General features: G+C 46.7%; 1 protein-coding gene across 3 annotated transcripts in view; it reads right to left on the bottom strand.

Moving 5' to 3' along the window:
• LOC119390919 (gastrula zinc finger protein XlCGF8.2DB-like) overlaps nt 1–20,094 on the bottom strand; it is a 76,814-nt gene extending 56,720 nt beyond the window's left edge. For 2 of the 3 annotated variants that reach the window (XM_037658630.2, XM_037658627.2), the window contains exons 1-3: nt 19,778–20,094; nt 15,705–15,782; nt 15,403–15,625 (exon numbers count right to left, since the gene is read on the bottom strand). In XM_037658630.2, the coding sequence (XP_037514558.1) occupies nt 15,403–15,625; nt 15,705–15,782; nt 19,778–19,831 (355 nt within the window). In that variant the 5' untranslated portion in view covers nt 19,832–20,094. The remainder of the gene's footprint in view (nt 1–15,402; nt 15,626–15,704; nt 15,783–19,777) is intronic. The other variant, XM_049414977.1, reaches the window with a different exon arrangement.
• Nucleotides 20,095–27,217: the final 7,123 nt, after the last annotated feature.

Raw genomic sequence — 27,217 nt, 5'->3', positions numbered from 1 at the left:
GCGCTTGTTACAATTTCCGAGAAACCGTCTCAAGCCCTGTGATGCATAATTATAAGCCTTAAATATGCATATCTAGTATTTCAAATTATCAATGTATCTGGGATGAACTGTATTTACTTGCCCTGTAAAGGAAAAGTAAATAGGTTTCCAGAAAATTTAACTATATGCACCCTTTGGTGCTGTCGTATACCCTGAAAACTAAAATCGACAAGAAATTTTACATAGCTCAAACAAAGACGTGTTATTAGCAAAAAGGAAAAACAAAGAAAAAACTCCGAGCTGCTGCTGGGTGGTGTGCAATGAATCCAGCGGGCACCCTTAATTGGTGCAGCACACCGTCACATCAGTGCAGGTGTCTAAACGAGCCCGGTGCAAAGAGACAGATTCCGGCCAGGTACTGCAACTACCTCTCAGACAATTTGGTAGAGTTCAGTGTACCCTGACCTCAATCTACGTATCCCATCCAGCCTATCACAACGTGACTCTACCCTGCTGGTCCGTCTGTGGCTTGGAGTGGCCGTCTCAAATAGCTATTCATTTATTAGTGGAATGGCTGAGAGCCCATCATGTGAATTCTGCAGGTGCAGCGAAACAGTCACGCACCTTCTATGTCAGTGCACCTGCTTCAACTCTGAAAGAGTGGCCCTCTCAGCCACACTAGGCCAGCTGGACAACCGCCCTCTCGCGGAGAACAAAATCCTAGGGCTCTGGCCTACCAGGTCTTCAACACGAGCCGCTCTGGGGGTGTTGCGGTTTCTTCAAGCAACCCGACTGAATGGCAAACTGTGACCATTGGCAGAAAATGTAGTACTTGGATGGTGCTACAGTCATGACTTGATTTGTTTTTTTTTTTGTCGCCTGCTGTCATCACAAACTCTTCATTTCTTTCATATCCCCTTTCCCCTTCCCAAGTACAGGGTAGCAAACCGGAGGCTTCCTCTGGTTAACCTCCTTGTCTTTCCTTTATCTTTGTCTATCTTCGGTCATGGATAATTTTGATCACTTGGGAGTGACTGGTGTGACACCATACACGCTTAGCCAATAGGGTGACAACCACCTCGCAAGGGCGAGTGCAGCAGTCGAAATGGAGCCCATTGGATTGGAACACCTAATTACGAAATTTAGCGACGCTCAAAAATCGCCTTGGGATGAAAGTAATGTTTGCTTGGAATCGGAGTCCTACCTTTCATGGTGCAGGGGGCAAAACGTTGTGCCCTGTTGGTGTTTGCTCTGTTTAAACTGCCATAGGGAATCAAAAGTTTAGAGCTAAAGTAACTGTGCTTGCACGTGCAACTCATGACATTATTCTAGGTACTGGTTTCGTGCGTGAATGCAGTGCCACTCTGGATCGCGGCAGTGGCGCAATTTGTCTTCGCAGCGCCTTGCCCACTTCACTGACGGAAGATAGTGGCGATAGCTCGGACATGTTTTCAGTGTCGCAAGATGTTTGTTTGGCCCTGCAGACCACAATGTTTGTGCGCGTAAACTCTTCACGTTCTTGTGCGGGTTCTTGCTATGGTTTAGCCGAGCCGAAAAATGTCACAGTGCCTCGCTGCTTCGTGTTCGCTGTCGACGGTTGTGCCGAATTGTGGACCATGTACGTTTCAGCGCAGCCCATATCTCTGCCTGCAGGACTTAAATTGGCAAGCTTTCATGAACAAACTACTCTTACCATCCGGTCAACTGAACCATCGCCGGCCGTAGAGAAATCGCCTCCAGATTCCTACCCTGACTATTCTGCCCACATTCAGCGTATGATCAACAAGTCACTTCCTTCTACTGAACAGTGTCTACCGCAGGAGGTGCTCGCAGGCTACGCTTCCGTGTTTGACTTTGCCCAAGACAAATCATCTACGGGTACGCCGCCACCATCTCATACACAACATCGGATCTATACAGGGCAAGCACCGCCGATTCATCAGAAGCCTTATCGCACATTACCTTCCAAGAGTAAAGTCATCGCCAAGCAGGTTGAAGACATATTGAAGAAGGGAGTGATACAAGAATCGTGTAGTCCCTGGGTGGCTCCTGTCATTCTCGTCAGAAAGAAGGACAATCCATGGAGATTCTGTGTGGACTATCGCCGCTTAACATTTTCATGACCGCGGAAAAATCGATTGTTTTTGGCTAGTCCAGGAAATATTTTTTTCCTGCCCAAGATATTATTGATGCTAAAGTGCAGGGTATCAAATGATAGAGGAAGAATTGGTCTTTCCAACAGTATTAATTCCAAACAAGGGATTTATTTTGAATATAATAAAAAAATTATCAAACAAAGAAAAATGCATCAAAAAGAAAGATTCATAAAAAATATCAATGCTACTCTGCAAAGGTTAAACATTAAAAAAAATCGAAATATACGTTTTCAACGCAAAGCCCTCGTAGAATAATAGTGGAAATATAAGCTGTGTAAGAACGAATAATATTTACATAAATACAAGAATATAGGCACTAGTGTCTATTATGCCACCGCGCGATGCAGTTTCTCGACGCGGTGAAACAAAGGCTGGCTGCACATGTTTCAGGGAAAATTTTTTTTTTTCTGTTCAACGTTCCTAGCATAGTTTGCAGTTGTGATTTTTCAATTTTCCTGTGTATTCGTTGAAATGAATGGTGTAGCCTGTTCCAAATCTGCAAAAATCGATAATTGTACCCTCATTTGACCTCTTTCTCCCATACTGCCGAATACAATACCGACCTTAAGATTTCACCATTTTCTCATCCACTGACAGGTTCCGACGGGGTTAAAAAATAGCATAGAAGAATCGTTCATGTGTTGCAATAGAGAAGACACGTGGTGAAGCTTCTCGTGGGATGCAATGGTCGTTTTTTTCAGATCAGAGACAATCAAGAAGCCTTGAACCTTTTCCATGGCATCACTGACGGTGGACGAAGGCCTGGAAATATGTGTCATCGACACCAACACCAATGCAAGCGCGGGACTTCAATGATTACCATGTACACATGGAGTGCGACGAACTTGCTTATCTTCTCTTCAGTAACTTCCCTCCATGGATCCGTCCCTCTCACTGTATGTTGCCTTTTCGAAAGTATGCATCCACGCATACTTATATATGTGGTTGCATATCTCTCTGACGATTTCTGCAGTGAAAAACAACACGAAGACGCCGCCGCGCAGCACATTGGAGCGTTGGGTCAAAGTCCACTCTGCGCAGTCTTCGTCGGAGAGAACTGCGCTCTTTCTGCAGCCGGCGCTCAATGCTCCCGCCCGAATGAAGTTAACACATTGCAGATAAGAGCTGTTAGTTCTAGTACGCATCGGATACTCTTACATCGAAGTGCGGCAGCCATGAAACGACCCGACGAGAAGACTAAACTTACTCGCGGATAGCCGTTGATGTTCCGGGGAGGTTTGACACACTTTCGCCGTCCGTAGTGAAGCCTGACGAATCGAAGTCGTCTTCCGTGTCTGTGCTGCTACCATCATCCAGAGATTCCCGCTCAGATTAATCGGAATCCGTCGAAATTCGCTGTTTCCATGGAGGACCCGCGAGCGACGACGCGAAGTCTGAAACAACGAGCGCTCACCTACCCGACTGCGAACGAGCTTTAAAAATCTCCCAGGGGTAAAAAAAAGAAACTTGCAAACAAAACTGATAAAAAACATGTTATTTTTCCCTTTGTACTGCGTTAGCTGTCCAGAACCGCTAAGAGAGTGCCAAAACTTGAACTTGAAGTCATCGATAACATACTATAGATGGGAATAGGTGCGGTCACAAAAGTGTTAAACGTCATTTCGAAAAAAGACGTCTACCCTCTGCCACATACAGATGACGCCGTTGACTGTCTGCACTCTGCCTCCTATTTTTCTTCTGTTGACTTACGTTCGGGGTATTGGCGAATTCCCATGCACCCAGCAGACAAGGAGAAGACAGCTTTCATAACACCTGACAGTCTTTTTGAGCTTACCGTGATGCCCTTCGGTTTGTGCAATGTTCCAGCGACATTTGAGAGATTTAGGGATACAGTACTCCATGGACTAAAGTGGGAAATTTGCATGTACTATTTAGATGACGTTATTGTTTATGGAAAGACTTTTCAAGAGAAATCACCGCTTGTAACTTGTGCTTGAATGCATACGGAAAGCTGGCCTTGCTTTAAACTCTCAAAAGTATCGTTTTGGTGAACAAGAAGCCCTCGTACTAGGCTTTCCTGTAGAGAGAGAAAGCATTCAACCAGACCCACAGAAGACCGCAGTGGTTCGTACCTTTGAACAACTGCAAAAGGTGAAGGACCTGCGAAATTTTCTGGGTCTATGCTCACATTTCTGCCGATTTATTAAGAATTTTGCACAGCTCGTTGCCCCGCTGACGTCCCTTCTCCATAAATACGAGCCGTACTTGTGGGACGATAAATGTGAGGCTGCATTTCAAAAGCTGAAATTTTTGCTGACATCAGGACCTATCCTGAAGCATTTTGATCCCGAAGGTTTCACAGAATTGCATACTGATGCTAGTGGACTTGGTGTTGGTGCTGTGTTCGTCCAAATCTGCAGCGGCTGCCAGCATGTTGTAGCTTATGCGAGTCAGACACTGACCAGAGCAGAGAAGAACTACACCGTCACCGAGTTCGAGTGCTTAGCAGTCGTCTTCGCCATTCAGAAGTTCAGGCCGTATCTGCGCGGCCGAGAGTTCACAATAGTGACTGGCCATCACTCACTATGCTGTCTTGTTGGACTTCGCAACCCGTGTGGCCGGTTGGCTCGTTGCGCCTCCAAGAGTACAGCTTTTCTGTGACCTATAAGAGCAGACGATGTCACACGGATGACGACTGCCTATCCCGCCTTCCTTCAGTGCTAACCAATGCTGACGACGATGACTTTGATGATTATTTAGATTCTGTCTCGTCCGACTTTTCCGATCTGAGCCACTTCAACAGCGAGCAACAACGCGACCCTACCTTGAAACCCTTACTGGAACCTGCACAGGATTCCTCAGGAAAGCATTCTACACTTTCTAGCGGCTTGCTATACAAGAGGAACTACTCAGCTAACGATCTTCCGGTGCTTCTAGTGGTGCCAGAGAGCTTGCGCCCAGTCGTTCACAGTTTGATGCATGATGACATAACGTCCGGTCACCTTAGATTCGCACGTACGCTACACCGACTTCGTGAGAGGTTTTACTGGCTGAAAATCTGGAAGACTCTGAAACAGTACGTCACAAGCTGCGCTGTTTGTCAGCGCCACAAGCAAACCACGACTGCTCCGGCAGGTTATTTACAGCCCGTTTCACCACCGACGTCTCTTTTTGAAAAAGTCTGCATCGACTTGCTCAAACAACTTCGTAAGACCCCATCCGGCCACCGATATGCTGTAGTGTGCGTGTATTATTTAACTCGATATACTGAAACAGAGGCACTTACATTTGCCTCAGTGGCCACCGTCTGTTCTTTTCTCCTACAACAGGTTGTATTGCGGCACGGCGCTCCATGGGTAGTCATCAGTGACTGTGGACGGCAATTTATCGCCGACGTTGTTGAAGAACCTTTGCGCCTTTGTTGTTCTTCTTATCATCACTCCACTCCTTACCATTCGCAAACTAACGGTCTCACCGAGAGGACGAATCGTACTCTTATGAATATTCTATCGACGTATGTTGATGCTGACCACAGGAACTGGGACGCCATCTTGCCTTTCGTAACCTACGCATACAATACCGTCAAGCACGATGTTACTAGGTATGCACCTTTCTTCCTACTTTATGCACGAAACCATCAGAGTTTTCTGGACACTCTACTACCGTTCTCACATCAGGAAGATCTTTCCATCGCTGAGACATTGTGTCGTGCCGAGGCAGCATGTCGACTTGCACGCCTTGGAATGTTGCCTTTACAAGAACAAAGTAAGAGTTGCTACGATGCCAAGCATATGCCTGTAAGTTTTTCTCCTGGTGACTACGTTTGGAGGTGGACTGCTGTTCAAAAAAAAGACTGTACCGGAAGTTTCTAGCCAAATATTCTAAGCCGTTTGTGATAGTTTCTCGTTTAGGTGACATAACCTACGATGTCACTCAAGTCACCGGCATTCGCGCATTACACAAGTTGTTCATGTGGCTCGCGTCAAGCAGTGCCATCATAGGCATCTTTAGCTCACTCGGCGAGTTTCGTCTGCCTCCGGGCAAAATGTAAGGGAAACGCGCAAGTGTGCAGAACGCAGAAGAGGAGGAAGAGTAGCGGAGCCGGCACTTGGACTGCGTGGTTGTGTTGTTGCGAACCGGACTGGTCTTCATCCGCAGTTACACTCATCCTGCTTCCAACCATTTCATCTCATCTGTAAATAAATCCATTCCTTCGTAACAATATATCTGTGCAATACTACACTGGGCATCGTTATAACACTGAATACAGAGACACACGGTAGATTGTTTTTATTGGTTTTCAAATTATAGAATGCAATTTTCGGCATGTCCTGGAAGCACACGTCCCATGGAAATGACTGTCTTTGTAATACAATTAAATTCGGGGTAGATATTAGGCCCACAACTGCGTTCAGCTATGACCACAGCGAACAATGCATGCAGTCCCTCTGTGATTATTGCGATAGCAATTAAATGGACACTCGAGGTGCATTTTCACCATCACTGTCAGCTTTCATATGAAGTCCGAATCGATAACATCGTGCCCCGTGTTGTGCGTTCAATGCACAAGATAAAGTGCGGGAGGGCTGCCAACGGTCGCTGCTCAAGCAGGGATTAAACGTGCCGGCCATCCCCATTGCGTGATGGTGCACGAACGGCCAGCGAAGGGGGGTGGGGGGTCAGTCGTACTCGGGCAGCAATCGCAAACTTTCATAAAAAATTACCGACAATTACAATACTGTCTAATGCAAATTCCGAGTGCAGCTTCGTGTTGGGGCAAAGCCAACTGTGTTTGAAGTTTTGGCTTTCCGCAAGGTATCGACTACGCCATTATTCTTCTTTCTGCAGATAAGCGAGGTACCCGCTCCATATCTGTAAGATATTACACACTTTGTTGGTGCTGCGTGTGGCTGATGACGATGAAGAATTATGGCTCAGGACTTTACAGTGGGTGGGAAGTTTTAAAGCACACCCTTATTGCACAATTAACATTGTATGATGAATGGTCGTTATTTTACTCTTCTGCCACGCTATATTACATAAATTAATGTGATTTTTTGAGTGACATGACGCCTGTATAGGGTCTTTTTGCAAGTGAGTCTCAAGCATCAGCTTGGCTCTGCGATAGAATACTAGACTGCCACGCAGAGGGCCCGGGCTCAAATCCCATGCTATCCTGGCTTTTTTTTTTCATTTTATTTGTCATGTCTATCGGTTGCTTTTACATGTCTATTTGTTAAGCTGACAGTGACGCCACTCAACGCAGGAATGGGCGCCTAAGAATTGCACTCTAAAAGGGCATGGCAGCATGCACCACCTCAACAAAGATCAGTAGACAGTACACACCTTTGTACCGTTTGTACGTGCTGCACTCTCACAACTTACTCTGTGTGGAAGAGACAGCACAAAAGTCGCTGCACTCGCTGAAGAGACCGTATCGCCTTCAGAGGTGTCACCACCACTTCATAAGTTATCATGGCTGCTTTACTGTCTCTTCTAATGGTGCCGACACAGTTCACTCATACATAGCATGGCACAGCAGCTCGATCATGGTAACGCCCACAGTCACGGTCCGGATATGGGGGGGGGGAGACATCCCAAACATGATTCAGTGAAAGCGGCATGATATTACGTTGGGACCGATCGCATAACAGTAAAAAACCCACCACCTTGGCACTGCTGGAGCTGAACAGTCCCATTCCATGCTTACCAGGATACAGGAGCTATGGCTTCCCGTAAGAGACTGCCCCACCTGCATATGCAGCCACGTATGTGGATAGAAAACTCGCCCACATGCAACTTGACACTCAGCCTTGGTACTTGAACAATGGAAGCATCATGGGTTGTCAGATTCAGCTGGTGCCCAAAAAAATAATGATTGTGTTTTCAGCGTTCACGCATCGAGAAAACATGCGAACACAGGCCAAACATACCAAAGCAGATTTCAGCTACATACGACATTTCCAGAAGATCTATCCAAAGGACACAATTCTTATCTGCAGAGATTTTAATGCTCAGCATGTGGCATGAAACTAAACGAAGTGCAGCCCATGAGCTCGTCGTATAATGAAAGTTCTAACCGTTAATTCTAACACTACTAAATCTACCGCAAGGCAATACAAGGCCCGGGTAGCACAAACACAACGCCTAACTTAAGGCCTAACACAACACCTAACTTAACGGGTCCTTGAAACCCAGAACCTCTCACTGCAAGCTTCTTGAGGATCCTCTAGGCAGCGACCATCTTCCTACTGCCACAACATGAGAAAAAAGTGGTGTCTCATGCTGCAGCTCATGTAATTGGCGAGAATGCATGATTACACACTGGGATAAATTTCTCAAGCAAGCACAACAGCCATATTGCAGAGCTAGATGACTCAATGAAAGATACAATGCATGTCAAGCATGCAGGAACAGACGTTGCATGTTTCAGGTGATCAACCAGACCCTGACAGGCACCTCCTGCATTAAAGGAACCAGGAGCTTAAACTTTTTGTCAGAATATCGAGCAAAGAGATGCTTGTAGACACAACTAAGCCAACTGCGTTCCTTACCAAAATAAATCTAGAAGTATACTAGGGAGCTAGCCTCTGAGCATCGGATGCAAATACGAGAAGATATGAACGGATCAACAACTTGAAGCAAAGTGTGGGGTGGGGTATCCAGAGATCCCTCCTGGGCCGTCGCAAGACATCTGATGGCACAGCACGCGTTGCACTGATGGAAGGCATCACCAAAACAGAACTCTCAGAAAAAGCGGCAGGCATCTTTCTTCTAGAAAAATGTTGCCCCAGGCAAAACCTATGTGAGGGATTATGCTAAAGTGTGAGACAACGTTTTAATACAACCTTTTTAATAACCGAATTCGAAGGTGCTTTAGGTAGTAAAAACACACGTGGCGCGCCAGGCGCTGATGAAATTACAGTAGCGTGCGTTAAGAACCTCCCGTCAGGATGCAAAATCTTTGTTCTGGTGGAGATCAACCGTATATGAAAAGATGAAAACCTTCCAGTGGATTAGCATCACTCAACTGTCAAGCCTATTCCAAAACCGAACAAGTCACCAAGCTGTCTCGGTAATTTGAAACTGGTTTCTCTGACATCATGCCTGTGCAAGCTCATAGAGCGGTCAGTGCAAGATATAATATGGTGGTTAGAATAAAACAGCCTTCTGCCGCAGACCCAATATGGATTCACACTTGGTTTTTCTACTCAAGTTATTCTAAAAATCTTGCCAGACACTTCGTCCTTATGCGCTCGTATAGTAGTTTGGCCTTGGGCACCCTCCACCATTCATGAATTATTCAAGCTGCACGAGAATTGGACATTAAGGGCAACATTCACAATCTTATTGTTGCTTTCCTGCAAAACAGAATGTTTCAGGTCCAAGCTGACAATGAGTGTAGCTCTTATCTTTGCAACCAAATTGGTGTGCCACAGGAAGCCGTAATCTCCCCTATGCTATTCAATCTTGTCCTAGCAGCTCTTCCTCCCAGGAGGAAATCGAAGGCATTGGACACGCTGTTTATGCTGATGATGTGATGCTTTGAACTACGAAAGGTTCGCTGAGACAACAAGAGGAGGCTCTAAATATGGCGGTAAATAGCATAGATGAGTTCACCAGAAAGATTGGGCTGACACTGTCGACCTCCGCGTGATTGCAGCGACGCCTTTGTGACTAGGCTTTGTGACCAAGCAGGACACATGTGCGGCGTAGCCCTACTTAAAGGGACACTAAAGGCAAATAACAATTTATGTCAGAGTGAAAGCTCAATGTATGACAACGTCTAAAACGGCAATATTATCAACAGCAGTGCCCTACTTACTGAGAAATTAAGCTAAATTTATCACATGATGAGCGCCACGAGTGGGGCATTTTCGAAGTGATACCGATGACGTATGAGAGTCTGCCTACAATAAATCACTAGTAATCAAACTGGCAGCAATAAAAAAAGAACCTTCCGTGCATCAAAAGACGTAATAGAATGGTGTTTGTTCATTTCCGTTTGATTCATGGAAAAAAGAACCTCTGTAGCGTTGCCATGGGGAACGGCGCGCGTGGTTCAAAGGTTCCGTTTTCGCCGAACTGCATTTTGCCCGGCGCCCTGCTTCGCTCACGCGGTCGCGTCCTGCCACGTGTGTTTTGCGCGCTCGTGAACGTCGCTCTGACAGAAAGTTCGACAAAATGCCGCATGCATGTGATGTTGACGGATGCCCGAATGGTGCACAACGCCAGGGCTGCAGCAAGGAAACCGATGTGTCTTTTCACTGGGTGCCGCGGAATGAACCCTTACGCTCGAAGTGGCTTAGTGTCATGCCATTGCGCCAAGTGTGCTAAACAGTCAAAAACTCTGCGTGTGTGCTCGCTGCACTTTCGTACTGAGGATTACGAGACCAACCGCAACTTGGTCAAGGCTTTCAATGTGCCCAAGAAACGCGCTGTTGCAGTCATTCTGCACACTTTTATTAGGCGGCAACTCACATGCGCCTCTGTCCATTGCCAGGACCACTAGAGCACTGACGAGTCTGCATCGCTTGCTGGAAGCTCGTCCAGCAGCATCGCTGCTGTAAGCTGGCCAATCAAGCGATGAACACTCGTCCTCGCTGCCATAACCAAACAAGCTAATCACCGCATCTGTGCACGCATTGAAGCAGAGTGAATACGAAGAACACGCCCGTGACAAATGCACATACGATGTATGCGAATGGCCCAGAAATGACGGCGTGCGATGAGTAGGCAGCGTGGTGCACACAGCTAGCCAGGGACGATCAGATCCATGCAGTCATGCCACGCTTTAATGAAAATTGTGTCAGTTTTCACTTAGTGACAGACAATGGCACAGACGCATAGACACGTATCGCGGAAAGCCAATACAGTCTGTTCAGTCACTACGTCAGTCGCTGTGTATCCCGGACCCTGCAATAGTTCCGAAATGTCATTTGGCGTACACCATGACAATGCGCTAGCGCACGAGAGAGCCAGAATCTTTTCCACACTTTGGTAAACAAAAAAGGCATTGTGGTGGGTACTTTAGGCAATATTTGCTGTGACACTGTATGTATATCTGTACTGGAGCTGATGGCGCGCATCAGGAATGCTAATTTGGACTTGGTGGTTAATGCATACAGCCGAAACACTCAATAACAAAATCGCCGAGGAAGCAATTTTTGTTCATTTTCATGAGAATTTTGTTGCTGCTAAAATAGAAAAATACGCACACCAATTACCTAGCACAACCAAAATTTATTTAAAGAAGTTGCTGATCTTGCTTTGTTTCACACTGCTTTGAAGGAGCTGGACGGCTCGAGCCTCGCCTTTCGCAGCTTCGGTGATGATGGAAGACTTCTACTAAAGCATCAAAAACTTATGGTTTTTAATAGGAGGAGGCATCTTTCTAAAAGGCTTAACACTGCATGTAAGCAAAGCACAGGCGATCTCAGCGTGCACACGAAGAGTCGCGCGGCAGCAAGCAGTTAGGCAGTCTACAGAATGTCTGTCGGCATGACGTCACTTTCGTGGGTGAGATCACTTGAAACGTCATGTGCCGACATAGTTGCCAACAGAGGTGTCAGCAGAAAACTGTTCTCAGCAAAAAAAGAAGTCTTCTTGCTATCATCCTCACCTAACCAAATGTAAGCAGCAATGGTCGCACCAATGCTTATACGCAGAAAGGTATGTGCCTGACTTGTCTAATGAGCGGTGCTGCAATTTTCGAACTACTGGGTTCCCAATACTACGAAAAACTGCGCAAAATAAACAGGGACAAGTGAGACACACGCACAAGCGCAGACTAGCAACTGGAAGTTTATTGAAGGAAGAACAAAAATATAAGTAACAAGAAAAACCACGTGAATGATTAGAGGTGGCGGTTAGATAGACTATCTAACCGCCACCTTGTTACTTGTTCTTGTTACTTATACTGTTACTTGTTCTTGTTACTTATATTTTTGTGCTTCCTTCAACAAACTTCCAGTTGCTAGTCTGCGCTTGTGCGTGTGTCTCACACGCACAAGCGTGGTAATGCGTGGTAAGCGTAGTAATGGAGTACCAACTCGCCCAACACTCAGTCCTTTTAAAGTATGGGTTCCCAACTAGCCCATGGGTTGAAAAAATGTTGCAGATCACAACCTGAAAGTTTTGTTATTCTGGGAGTGCTTTTTAAAGTCTCTTTGCTGCTGCAAGAAGCCAAATGCATTGAACTTTACGGACGTTTGCCATAGTACACCAGATATCTTAATACTGCGACAATTTCGTCCTTGAGGCCTTTCGCTATTGAGAGGTTTCACTGTACTACCGTTTAGTGCGTACTTATGCGACGTTTCCAGCAGCTACATATTGAGAAGGTTTCACTACTCTGATTGCTCTTGTGTGCACGGTGCATATTCACAGCATGGTTCCGTCAAACAGAAAAAGCTACAAGGCAGGTCCAAATCAAGTTCTTCACATGATCGCCAAGTGTATGAGGGGCGTGAGAGAGAAAGAAATCAAGCACTTTGTACAGGCATTCTTACATTCTCGTATCCTGTATGGCACCTTCTTTCACCCGTTCACTGGAACACAGTTGCATTGCATGCTCTGCAGCACCTCAATAAGAACGCCAGGAGAATGATCACAGGGCTTTGAAAGTATACACCCTTCACTGCACTGAAAACCTCTTGTGGTATGAAAAAAGCGACCAGATGTCCCGATTCAGGTGGGACATGTCCTAATTTTGCGGCTGGGGTCCCACTGTCCTGCAAACCTACTTGTGGGACGGTGTTTTGTCCCACTTTCGGCCGAAAGGCGGCTCGTAGTCGTGGTCAGCTAGCCCAACCACTACAACCCTTTGCTATACTATACTATACATGGCGATGATCTGATTTCTTTCTCTCTCTATGTCTATTTCTTTCTTTCTCTCTCTATCTCTAATTCTTTCTTTCTCACTTTTTTGGCCTTTCATTCTTTCTATCTTTGATCTCTTTCACTCTATCTCTTTTTCTCCTTCTCTCACCCACAGCAACGCATATATGGTTCCCAAAAAGGCTTGTTCAGCTACCACGACTGGACAGCCTTGTCGCTACGATGCTCGCCTTCGGATCGTGGGTACCCTGGTTCAAATCCTCTTTAGAAATTTTACTGAGTTTTATTTATTTCTTCTCCTCCTCCTCTCCACTTCCCATCTCCTCTCCTCCTCCTTTCGTTCTTCCTCTCGACATCGCCAAGCTGAGTTCTTGCACATCGCTCGCCAGGTCCTCCTTCTCGAGTCCTTGCCTCAGCACTCCTCGTTTTACTAGGCTTTACTCTCTCCCACCCCATGCTCCAACCTCCTTCCCCACCGCACTCCCATCACCTTTTTTCACTCTGCTCTCTACCTCTAATGTCTTCATTTTCCGTCGCACCTGCTGACTCAGTAGTGGGGCTTGCCTAATTCCTGTGGTGCATACACGCCCGAGTTCTTGTGTAAACTACGCGGACTTACTTGAAGCTTAAAACAGCTCAGCAGTTAAAAGTGGAATCTTCTGTTTGAGCTGTATGACATGTTCTTCCTTCCTTCATTCCGCAAACAAACCCCCCTCCTCGAGCCGCTTTGGAGCTTGCGAAATATGGTCACTTTACCTATGGGAGATATTGCTGACCTGTTGTCTATGCACGAGCTGACGCTAATCACACTACTGAAGTCTATGCAAGCAGGTAAAGCCTTTGCTAAAATTTGGCATGACGTAACTAACCTTCCTGCGCTACCGCACATATCCCCCCCTTGGCAGCACACACAAATTGCAGACCCCAAACCTTGCCAAAGAACACGGGCAACGAACACTCGGCAAGCCTGAATCCACAAGAAATACATACAGCAGATACGCAATGGTAACCACCCCATTGCACCTGTCAAAGAGTGTGCGTGAATGCCTCCATCGGACAACAAGAGAACTGTTGGTGTTCTCTATGACAGTGACTTGGAGGCAAACGAAAGAGGAAGCAAACTCTATCTAACAAGCCAGATCATTCACACATGTACGACAGAACTGTATGCTATCTAAGATTTTCCCAAACATGCTGAGTTCACCACTCACAATTTGCCAAGAGATGCTAAATGTCACTACAGAGTATTTACAGACTCCATGATGCCTCTCACATGTGTAAACACACTAGCACAACCACCTCTGCCCTTCAACAACTACATTTCCAAGTGCGTCGTCTGCAAGAAAACGGGCATAATTTCCAATTGCACTGGTTCCCAGGACATATGGGTATACCAGGAAATGAAGGGGCACTGTTTATAACAATGCAAATAGCGCGTGCTAAAAGGAAATAAAAAAGAAAAACAAGGTACAGCGCATGCCACGTGGACCTTGGGTTCTTTCACTGGAATAAACTGCAGTGTTGGGAGGCGCTTCTCTGAGCTCTTCAGGTGTATTGTCCTTGAAGCCACGTTCATCACAAAACAAAATCTTGGGATTTTATAGGCACACTGACTAGTGCACACCATGCTATCCATGCAGTCGAAACTACCTGAATACATCTCGTGGAATGCACCTCAAGAAACTGAAACACACAGGGACTGGTATGGCCTCATGGATGCAATAGCCCAACCAAAGCATTACCGCTGCTGCTATCTCTCGCAGTATCCAAAACATTCAATATACCTACCCTTCCTTCAAGTGCCGATACCCGCCAGCAGCAGGCACTGCTGCGGCAGGTATACAGATCGGAACGCATCTCAATCCCTTCCTCGTGCAGCGTCTTCACTGAAACGAAGAACCCCGTGGCCTAGGAACCTCACACACTGGCGTCTGCAGCCCCTTGAACACTGGGGCAGACCTTGAGCACATAATCTGGGACTGCCTGCTGAACTCGGACCACATACTCATTGCCTCAATCCCCCTGAATGGTGAGAGTCTGCTTTCCAGGACCGGATACTACCTGGCGCAGCATCGCCATGGCCGCCAATGAGCTATGATGGTCACTGCAGAAGTACCTGAATGACCCCGAGGATACAGCCACTGGCATCAGGCTTCATCTCGGGTGTGACAGCCAGAGCAGAAGCTCGCAAGACATTATTGTGCCTCCCCATTTTACTGTGGCCCCCCCATTTTTTCTCTTTCCCATCCCTCTCCCAATCACTCACCGCAGCCCTCTGAAGAGAAAAACATGACTTAAGATGTGTTAACAACAAGCCTTTATGCCACTGGTTTGTAGAAAGACATCCTAAAGGAGTGAGCTGCTAGCCTAACTTGGCATAACATTCCAATTTGTTGCGATAGCATTCATTGTTTTGCCCTTGCGGCGAACTTGACTTTTTTCTTTAATGGCGAATGCGGAGACATACCTGAAGAAACAGCTTGAGGCTCAGTTTGTGTAGAACTTGTTGACAGCATTTTCTTTTCATTTGCTTGTGATGCTTCATGGTGGGTTAGTAGTCGCACTTGAACAGATTTATCTGTGACATGACCTGGCTCACACGCTGGCTCTGGTGATGTTTCTACGGCTTTTCCTGACTCCAGACTGAGGCCCCATGCTGCATCATATACTGGATCTGCTGCGATGTCATCCTGAAATAAATTGGCTTGTGTTGTTATGAATGATAACGATAAAGATTATCGCCAAGTAAACTAATGAAAACCCGCTTACGGGATCTGTTTTGCAACAATGACTTGGTCCTGGCACTTGCCCGATGGCTCCATCTCCAGAGAGCGGCTGTCCAAGAATCTGTAACAGTGTATCAAACAGTGCATGAACCGTGAACCGCTGGTCTTGAGGAGAAATGAGACAAGATGGCCTCCCACCAAAAGGGGGCTTTCTATCACAGTGAGCGAATTTCTGTGAGCAATGTGTCTTCCTCCAGTTCACAGCAGTTCGATGACTTGAGTAGGGTGACTGGAGCTGCAGAGTCGGAGCCATTGAAATAAGTGCAGCTTATACGACAATATGCTAGAATATTCTAGGGGGCTGTAACCCTACATCTGTGTTAGAGTTAACAGTATCATGGCCTTGTGCGTCATCTTGCAGCCACTCTGTGATAACCAGTGTGTCATTGCCACTCTTGCATTTCTTAATATTGCAATGCAATTGCAATATTGTTTCCACAAAGGAGAGTGAACGTGTCAGCAGTTACCACTTGTTACGCTAGTGTAAAGCTCTTGATGCACATTTTATATGCCAATGTAGGATCTGTAGTCGGTTAAAACCTAAGGAAAAATGCCTGCTCCACCTTCAGCCATTGCTGTTCCCCCCAGAAAAAATTGCATAAATGCTCCATCCAATAGCTCTTACTCATTTTGTGATGTCAAGCATTTCTCCGGTGTTTCAGGCAGTTTTTTTTCCCATACAGATGCATGTTTCTGTCGCTGGTTTTAGGTCGGAAATTTCAACACCCTGGCAAGTTTCATCGAGGATTCTGACATCACTGCTCAAGAATACATAACATTTCAGGTAGCAACAAGCAACCATGAACTCCTAATTTGTGTAGTATTTATATTTACACTAGCTGAGAAGCTACTTGTGGTTCAAGCAAAAAACCAGCCATCATGACTGTCTTTCACAGGTGAAGGACAGCCACACCGCGGTTTTGAGGGCAGATTTGACATTTTTTCTCTAGCTTGTGACAGAATACAGTATACGAAGGATAGATATGCTACAAGCATGCATAATTCCTTTCAAATTTTAAGTCATGCCTTCCTGTAATTAAAAATGCATAGTGAAAGACTCTTGGGCTAAATCGAGAAAAGTCACAAGCTTCCTTTTTTAATAAATATGCGTTTATAATGCAATTTGAGTTTCCTGATGATTGTAATAGAGTCTGGGAAATAAAAAAAAACGCGATGTGACAACTGGTTGCCCATTCACTTAGCACTTTCGTGCATGCGTTGTGCAACCATACTGCACCTGTAAAAAGTTAACTTTCAGTTTTCTTAATATTTTATAAGTCCTGTGCTGAGCTAAAAGCACATGCATTTTGTGCACATGTCTTCATTTGCCAAGGAAGCATAAAACAATAATGCACCACTGCTGTATTGTCTAAGGTACTGAATAAAACTAGGAAGACTGTTTCACATGAATTAATTCATCTGTGTTAACAGATCCCGCACACGTAAGAAAAGTACGCGACAGATCACACGCAAGGACAACAAAAAGCGTAAGAAACGTCACCGTTATCTAGTGGAGCAGCATTGGCATTAGAAATATGAAACTTAAATGAAGAAACGAATGAAAAAATGGGGAGGAGCAACACTTCTATGAGGTTCGCACATCTTGTTTTCACTAGTGTTTGCCACCAGTGGCATCACCAGCAAACTTCAAAGAAGCAGCGGATGCCAGTGCTGCCCGAAAATAGTATTCGAGGGACGGCCGCGTCCTACAATAAATCGCAACACTTCGGCATCGCCTAGACAACTTCCAAAAGAGATTCTGCTTGAATTTTTCTATACTCACACTTGTTTCTGGCGACTGCAAGCTTTATGTAGTATTGCTACAGCGATTTCAATACTCTAAATGCCCATGTTCAGACTCGCATGTCGAATGCTGTGTCTGGGTCACATTCACAAAAGTTGTCGACGTGTATATCGGTGCTCAATTACAGCCATGGTAGACAACTTCTAAAAGCACGTGCCAGACCACTGACTATGAAGGACACGCTCATTTATTAAGAGGCATTCTGCAGAATAGACACACCCAGGTTTGCAACCCTTCGGCAAAAGCATCACCAGCGACAGAAGAGCAAGGGAGCTTTACGTAACGGAAGGAGAAAAACAGGGCGAATATATATCAAGCATTACAACGTCTATTACACAGTCGTAGCTCCGCGATCAGAAAACCCCCTAACAGGTATGTGCCACCTTGTGCAATCCCTGCTACCCATCACAGGTCCACTAAAATGTTGCAAGATGCAGAATGCGACCAAAAGACGCATGCCGCTTAAAAGGCTCATCAAGACTATGCATTAAACGCTAAATGCATGCGGCAAGCCCGATAAGACGATGCATGTTGTGGCAAAAAGACCATGCATGCTGCTCCAACGCAAAGCTTTCAAAGAGCATGAGCTAAATTCAAAAGCAAATTTCTGTACCTCTCATCGAAATTCTGTGTCACCTTTGTGCCGCGTGTCACGCAGCTTCGCTGGTCATCCACTTTCACATAGTGAAATGGCCTCATGAACTTGTAGCGTTAGCTACGCGGGCCTAGCCTAGCCAGTTTCGCGTGGATCCTCAAGAGCCGTGCTGCGCATGCGTGAGGATCAGTGATGTCACGCACCTGAGCCGGCAGCTCCAGCGCACTCTGCCGCTGCCGCGCACGACTCGCTGCCGCCGGTTTGCGCTTTCCAGAGGAGTGACGTCGCAGCCTTGGCAGACGTATTGGCGCTGGCGCATGCACAGCTATTCGCCTTCACCATGCAGTCGCCGTCTGACACTGCGCTGGAGCCGCTTGATAGTGCCTCTGACTGGCGATTGCCAGTGTGGTATAGCCATGGAGAAGGAGAGTGCAAATGCTGCTCAACGGCGCAGAAGAGCAGAGAAGCTTAACTCATCGGATCCCGAAGTAGTTGCCTGGCAAAATAAATATACATGTGCCACATAATACGTATACCGTGTGTGTGTCATTGGAGCAGCAGTAAGCATGATAATCAAGCTAATCCTAGACAATCAGGAAAGCTAAGAATAATTAGCTGAACCTTTGCTAACGCTACATTATCCTGGCAAAGCCAAGCTAAGCCACCGCAACATTTTATTGCGATAGTAATTATATGGACCCTTTCGACGTGTTTTTGCCATTGCCGTCATGTTCCATATGAAGGGCGCCCGAGGTCTAGGACCAGATCCTGGATTGGGCCAAGAAGGTGCGGAGACCTACGCCGGGTAGGCTCCTCTGCTCGCTCCACCGCCGCACGGAGGGCGCATGCGATAAGATCAACCCGCCTGCGAGGCCTGCCGTCTATTGCTTCTTAACCAGAGACGAAACGCCCCGCCCATCTTGAAGGAGCATGAAGGGACCCCGGGGGAGAGAAGCGTCGCTCGACCAGTAACTGTGAACTTTGATCAGAAGAACGCAGTCGCGAAGATACTGCCCGACAACCACTTCTCTCCCTGGAGCGGCTGTATCCTCTTGCACCAGCGCCTTGTAGAGCTACGCGAGATCGGATCCAAAAGAATTAGCTGCTATCCTTGCTTCGTTTAACATTACAATTTGATGTTATCGCATTCACTGTTTCGCCCTTGCGGTGAAACTTTTTTTTTTTCTACATGTAGCATGATAAGCTCCAACATTCGACAGCTTACCTCGTAATTTTGTCTCCTCGAGAATGCAGCTTGCGCTGCCTGCGACTCATTTCGTTCCTGAACGAACATCGATGGCGCCACGCTTGGCCTTAGTTGAGATTTTACCAGAATTCCCATTATGCGCATTATAGATTAACTCCGACGGCAGCCACTGTCACGAAAATAGGCAGTTTTAGAATAGCGTACGCTAAGTCCGCAAGCGGTTAGCGTACGACGCATGCGCAGTTGCGCGAAAGGCCAACGCAAAGCTTTGCGTACGCTATTCGCAGATTTTACCAGAATTCCCATTACACGCTGACGGCAGCCACAGTCACGAAAATGTTTCGAGCAGAGAACTGGGGTTCTGAAGGCTTGAAGTTACTTCCTTTCACAGCAGCGATTCACTGAGCAGCTTGTTTTTCCTCACGTGTAAAGTTGTGAAACACTACTTACATCGTCTCGGCCGGCGGTGTTCGCACAGCCGTACGCAAAGCAAAAGGCAGGCATGGTGCGAGACGAAGTTCTCCGTGTAGCAGCACCAGTTCTTTGAAGCGCAAACGATAAACATGGAGTTGGGACGTTGATTATTCGGAACAAGAAGGGCGACTGGCGCGGAAAACCTGCACACAGTCACGGTGCGAGCACCTGGGACGTGCCTTCTCTGCGGCGGCTCGGCGTAGACATAGGGACATAGCGTAAACAAACCACCGTGGTCGGAACCCCACGATCTCCGGTACAAACGCTGGTCGGAATGGGTCGGAAAACTCGGAACCACGGACCACGGTTAGGAAAAAGAGGTGACACTCCGGCTCAGCGGCGCTGCAAAGCAGCCGCATCGAAAAGTCATGGCCTCCGAGATTAGCCGGCGGCGGTGGAAAAGTTGTTCACACTCGCCTTCTTCTCACCAGAGGACGCTATGCGCATGGGAGCCAGTTCTCTCCCTGGAGCGGCTGTATCCTCTTGCACCAGCGCCTTGTAGAGCTACGCGAGATCGGACACACCCGCGATTGAAATAAGTAAGAGACGGTTAGAGTATTGGTGGCAGAAAACTAGAGAGAAAGGACAAAAATAAATAATGGGGGAAAAAAATAAGGACATTCTGCCGTAAAGGGCACAGAACGAAGCTGAAAACTTAAGGGTTTTTTTTTTTTGTCTTCTGGAGTAAAATAGTTTTAATTGAAGTAAAGACACTAGGCCAACGCTAAAAAAAAAAAGAGTAAAGGTTTTTTTTTTTTTTTCGAGCCTGGTGGCACACTTGTCACCGCCCCGTTATAAAGGGGACGCTCATAGCATCCATCCATCCATCCAGTAAAGCGTATGTGTGTGTGTGTGTGTGTGTGTGTGTGTTTGTGTGTGTAGATACTGAGTGCCACTTCGCTCTGTCCGCGACGTAGGGGCGTAGCCAAGGGGAAGGGGGGGGAGCGGGGTTCAACCTAGCCCCCGAAAATTTTCAATTTTGCTTGCGTATAGACAACACACTACATCCCAGGGACTTCCCAAAAAAGTCCGAAAGTCCGAAGGTCCCACATCCCAACAAGGTGGTTTTTAGGATGTCCTTTAGACATGTGCATAGGGATCATTCCTAAAACATCCCTTGTAGGATCTGATTGGGACTTCAAGTTAGCGGTGAAACAAGCTACCGTGTTAAAAATTGGCGAACCTAAACAACCGGAAACAGCAACTCCGCCGGAGTGCATGGTTGACGCGCGTGCACAATTGCATATCTACATGCACATGAAAAACAATATATCCGGGTTTTTTGTGAAAGTGTTCGTTTCTGTTTTTTTTTTAACTGTCGCGCCGTTATGAGGACGAGGGATCGATTGCTGACTTGGCGGTACGACGCACGCAGGGGCGTAGCCAGAAATTTATTTCGGGGGGGGGGGGGGGGGTTCAACCATACTTTATGTATGTTCGTGCGTGCCTATATACGCAAGCAAAATCGAAAAATTTCGGGGGGGGGGGGGTTGAACCCCCCCAATCCCCCCTTGGCTACGCCCCTGGACGCACGTACTCGCTGTAACAAAGAACTGGTTCCGCAGACGTTAGATGGAGACTACCCGTTTATTGATCATGGCGACCAAGACTGCCCTTCTAGCTCGTGCCCCCCTCTTCAACCTTCTCGTCTTCGCGATAGTTCCGCACGCTCCTCGCTGCTCCGTTCCGCGGCATTTCGCAACATCCTCCGGGGCGGGCCAAGATTAATCTGATGCTTCGAGGGGGCAGAGTTTTTGCATCGGGCGATTTACCGTTGAACCATTAGCGAGACGCACTGAGCAAGCACGCACTATGCCGTCTGGGAGTAAGGTGGTCACTCGGCCTAACTTCCAGTATGTTGCGGGTGTGTTGTCCTCTAACACCAGCACTACATCACCAATCTGTAGCTTGGTTGATGAGCGATTCGAGCTGTTATGCGCTGACCGCAGTAGTAGCAGGTAGGCTCGCTTCCATCGTCTACAAAGTTCGTCTATTAGATGCTGGCGATGACGAACCTTGCGGTTCAATTCAACCGCAGTCGGAAGCTCCGAGATGCAAATGTGTTGCGGCAAGGAAAGGCTACGCTTTCCTAACAGGAAATGCGATGGAGTCAATGGCTGGAGCTCATCGGGCTCGCTCTTAAGATACGTTAATGGTCTGCTGTTTATCGCTGCCTCGATCTCGCACAGAACAGTTGTGAGGGCCTCCACGTCGAGGCAGCTGCGTCCCAGTGACCGTTTCAAGGAGTTTTTCGTTGAGCGAATAAGGCGCTCCCACCATCCGCCCCACCACGGAGCTCTTTCTACGATGAACTTCCAATGAATCCGTAGCTCTGCGGCGTACTCCTGAAGCGCTGGTAGTGCGGATGCAAAGGTTTTAGCGCAGCGACGGAAAGTTTGAGCGTTGAACTCCGCGGCGTGCAACGAAACGGCGGAAGGCGAGTAATGTTGTGGCAGCGGTCATGTCTGATCGAGGTGAGCTCTAAATGGATTGCGCGTGTGGCGGCACATGAAAAGAGAAGGACGTAGGCCAGGGGCGGATCCAGGCGCTTGCTTTGGGGGGGGCGGTTGGTTGTTGGGGGGGGGGGGAGAGGGGGGGAGGGGGGCGTTGCCCAACTTTAAAACTTCACGTTAGTAACCAAATGCTCATTATTTTTGTTCTCAGTTGCATTGCTCAGTGCCATTTCATTATCTAAAATAATATCTCGTAGCAAACCACGTGCAGTTTTGAAAACAATTTATTGACATGGTGGGCATGGTCAAATCTTGTAATATCACAAAAACCTAAAAGTTTACGCAGGAATCTGAGTAATATCGGCGACAAATATGAACACAAGAGAGAATGCAAATCACGCAAGCAGCATTAACCAGCATAGAGCGGCGATTTGTACGTTTACACGAAGTCTCACCGAGCTTTGTACATAGGAAAGTAGAGCGACACTCATCATTCATGAGTCATACACAAGAAGTACAATGAGGTATCTAGAGTGATACAAAACAACTACAATAATGTTTACTAAAAGTAAACATAACTGCATTATACAGGGTTGATGGCAACTTTGAAGAAAACAATTCAAGGGTTTTTAAGGACTTTCAAGCACCTAACGAAGAATTTTCAAGGACTTCAAGCAACACTTGTTGAGATCGTAGAAAAAGGAAACACCAGCTTTTACAGCATGAAGCACATCCTTCATTGCACACAAGCCAAAGTAGGAACATTTTCACAATTAATAGCTAACTAAAGGAATTCTCACCGTTCCTTTTTCGCTCATATTTTTTACACTGTTTTCCACGGGTTTCAGTGTTCTTCTGCTAAGTTGCTTAAACTGATTCACCTCACAATATGGATGTATTGCGTGAGCGCGTGTGCACATGAACATACACAAAATGTGCATTGCCAGCCTTAAAATTTTTTCAACTTATATGTATATAAGACATAATCGCCGCTAATATACACAAAAACGCAGGAAAAAACACAAACATGACAACATGGGCAGCACTTGCAACTTATTTTGTGACATTTTAGGGCAATTATGTCACATATAGCAAGTACCAACTAGGCGATGAACACGTTCACCTGTTGAGCATATATGCCCACACACACACCCTATGCAAAGGGGTCAAGCTCCTTTCACTCTCTACTGCCACAAATAAAATCCTCGTCAACCCTCTGATCAAAAGTAGGCTCGTGCAAACATAACTTTCTAGGCTCAAAGTGAATGGCAATTAGTGTCGAATATTTTGTAGTGATTTCATATAGTAGCGGGATTTGAATTGTAGTAGGATGCAAAACTATATGTGGAAAAATAATTTAAGTTTTAAAAATTTCTCATACGTAAGCAATATAAGACGATAATAAAAGGAATGACTGAAGTGCAGAAGTGTGGCTTCGCGCTGGGACGGATTTCCCCTGACAAGGTGGTTTTTCGGCACAGCAGTCCCGTGTTGCAGTGAAACCATCTTTAAAGCGGGTTACATGTGTTAGAATATGGTCTGTTCGTTCTTTTACAGCGAAAGCTGTTATGAGATCATTTCACCGGCCGTTTTTGGGCGCCGTAGTTGTCCGCCGCCGCCGCCGCCGCCGCCGCCGCCGCCGCCGCTGCCGCGCCGCCGCCGCCGCCGCCGCCGCCGCCGCCGCCGGTGTCCGTAACCAGTATCGCTCGAAATAAGAAAAAAAACTAAATAAGAAAAAATTCCAGGATGGAACGAGGTTCGAACCTGGGCCCTCTGCGTGGAGCCCAGTATTCAACCTCTGAGCATGCCGGTGCTTGAAACTGCTTTGCTAAAAGGTCCTATACAGGCTTCATGTCGGGAAGGAACCACATTAGCATATGCAATATAGCGTAGTAGAAGAGTAAAATAAGCACCAAGCGTCGCACAACGCGAATTCTGTAACCAGGCGTCACACAATGCGAATTGCGCAACGAGTAGGTTGTTGAATGCTTCCAACCCATTACAAAGGCCCTGCCTTAATTCTTCATCGTCATCAGGCACAGCATCAACAAAGTGCGCATAATGCCTTACATGGGTTCAGCAGGTACCAACGCTCTCCGTAGAATGACGAAAAATGGCAGAGTGCCTGCTGCCCTGCTTCTCAAAAATTACAATGATTTATAGCGTAGTGGGTTCCTCGCAAGTGCACTTGGATTGGTTGCCAAGGAAGCCCATAAGCGCATGATCCACTTCCTCTGGGTCTCAGTAAAATTACAATGATTTATAGCATAGTGGGTTCCTCGCAAGGGCACTTGTATTGGTTGCCAAGGAAGCCCATAAGCGCATGATCCATTTCCTCGGGGTCTCAGTAAAGTTCCTCGCCCCCCCCCCCCGTCTCTTTCCCACGTCAACGTATGTTATACAGCATGACGGGAGAGGGAAATAGCGACCGGGCGTCACCCAATGCAAATTACATAACTGGTGGGCCGTTTAAAGATTCCAACCCATTACAAAGGGCTGAGCCATAATTCTTCATCGTCCTCAGTCTATATTTAATAAAGTTCACCATCCATCCATCAGTCGTCGCGTGAACAAAGTGCACATAATGCCTTGCAGACGTGTAGTTGGTGCCTCGCTTCTCCGCAGAATGACAAATAATGGCTTAGAAGGTGCTTCCCAACTTCACAAAAATTGTGATTTATGGCGTAGTGGGTACCTTTCCAGTGTACTTGTATTGTAGCCCCAAGAGAGCTTAACGGGCTCTAGAAACGCCGCTCTTCCAGCTTTCGCTGTGACTGTGCTGCGGTTTCAGCGCAGGCCTGGCGTTTTTTAAATACTTTCAAATTCTAAATTAATCTCATAGCGAATTGGAACCGTGTAATATGAGCTCGATTATTGGCACAGAACTATCCAAAATGCAATTGCTAAAATTGGCTCAACAAAAGTGTATTGACAAAATTCAAGGACATTTAGGGACCTACAAGAATTTAAGAGTTTTCAAGGCCTTAAAAGTGCTATTTCAAAATTCCAGGGTTTTCAAGGGTTTCAAGGACAGCTACGACCCCTGTAGCATAAGAAAAGGCGGCAATCTTAACCAACAAACAAAGTCGGAAAGAAACATGTGCAGCAGAAAAACGATATTTACACACGAATTGAATGTGTATATTCGTGATAAAAAGGTTCACAGGTTTGTTAGAAAAGCATGCGGGGTGGCATCTTCGGCAATTAAGCTTGTAAAGACTCAAACTATGGAGGCTGGTTAAATCACAAGCTCTAACCTCCGCTGTCCGCTACATTTGGTTGCGAACCGCTCAATCACTTTACTCGTGTCAATGGTAATGTCCCTATGAGCATGTAATAATGCCAGCCCAGTCAAACGCTCTTCACCCATTTGAGAGCGCATCCACGTCTTCAGACGTCGTAAAGCAGAAAAAGACCTTTCGGCACTGGCCACACTTACGGGTAGAGTGGCCAGTATCTGAAGAAATGTGTGAATTAAAGGAAGATTTCCCTGTCGCACGTGTCCAGTGCTCCCGCAGCGGTAGTGGGAACTTCCCTTCCGTCTTCGGCCTCGCGCATCCATTTCTGTCGCATAAACCTAGCTCAGCTTCAGCCATCTTTGCTGTCGTTGACACATTTGTGCCCATGAAAGCGGGAATAGCGCCGAGAAATGTTTGCGAGATACTTTTTGTCGTCCTCTTTTGTGGCGTGACTTTGGGACGGCACAAAAAGAAAAAGTTCGTAGGCACTTTCCGCCTCAACAGTGAATCGCGATTTTAAGTCAGTCAACACATGTCCAGTAATGGAGCGTAGACTGCCGTCCTATAGTAGCTCTCTACATCAGGCATAGGGCGTTTGCATCTGTACGTCTGTCTTTTAGTAATGCGTGGCGACCGAATCTCTGTTTCCAGTTCATCTGCCAGGACGACGCGTCCTTGTAGAGTTGCGAAAATGTTTCGGCAGAGTCACTCTTCGCTTATCAAGAACAGCCATGGTGTCCACCAATGCGTTCTTGGCCGTTCGGACGTCAATACACTGTCTCTGGAAGAGACGACTGAGCGGAAGCGTATGGGCCAGCATGTCGGCCAAGCAGATAATAGTAACCAGGAATTCGCCGTCTTTTATGGCGGCAAGGAGCGTTTTAGCTTTCGCCGAACTGTGCATTTCAGTCCAAGTGGAGATGCTCTCCAAAGCCTTGGCCACGCTCCCAAGCGAATTCACGAAATCTCATAACGCCGTCGTGCCTCTCAATCCATCTCGTTTCGCAAAGGACCTTTCAGTTGACCACCAAGGATGGTTTCAAAACAATATTTCGTTTCGGTGACGCTGTAAAAAAGAAATCACCTCTTTCATAACACGAACAGCATTTCTAATGGACTGTAGCCTTGATGATTTTGACAGCGACAAGTTTAGTGCGTGGTTGAAGCAAGGACAGTGCACAGCATTGGGTGCCGAGCGTTTATTCAGATACAGCGCCACAAATCTGAGAGACCATGACGCTGCAGCCATCGGTACCTATACCAACGCACTTTTCGAGATCAACTCCTAATGCCTTCAGTGCCTTAATAACTTGTTGCCCGAGCGTTATTCCTGTCACAAACGGGCTCACTTATGCCAGAGCCAACAGCCGTGCTACCACTATCACTACGAATGTCTACGAACTGTACGAAGTCTTCTCGAATGACGTTGTTGTGGACATATCGCAGAACAAGACACAATTGTGACATATGAGCAAACGTCAGTAGTTTCATCAAACATAACACTGTACATGCCGGATTCTTGTACCTGTTGAATTATCATAGAAAGCACTTCTTCGCACAGCACGTGATTTAGTTCATTCTGGGTTGTCTTGCTTATATATGTTGCCCGAGATGACGCAATTGGCGAGATTGCCTCTCGAGTTCCTTGTCACCACTGGAGACCCGAAAGCGCAATAGTTCACGAAAGTTTCCCTCGTTAGCGAACTGAGTGAAGCCTCTGGTGG

The sequence above is a fragment of the Rhipicephalus sanguineus genome, chromosome 4, assembly GCF_013339695.2.
Source record: "Rhipicephalus sanguineus isolate Rsan-2018 chromosome 4, BIME_Rsan_1.4, whole genome shotgun sequence".
Lineage (NCBI taxonomy): Eukaryota > Metazoa > Arthropoda > Arachnida > Ixodida > Ixodidae > Rhipicephalus > Rhipicephalus sanguineus.
Note: the sequence above shows the minus strand (reverse complement) of the source record. Positions and strands in the feature narration are given on the sequence as shown.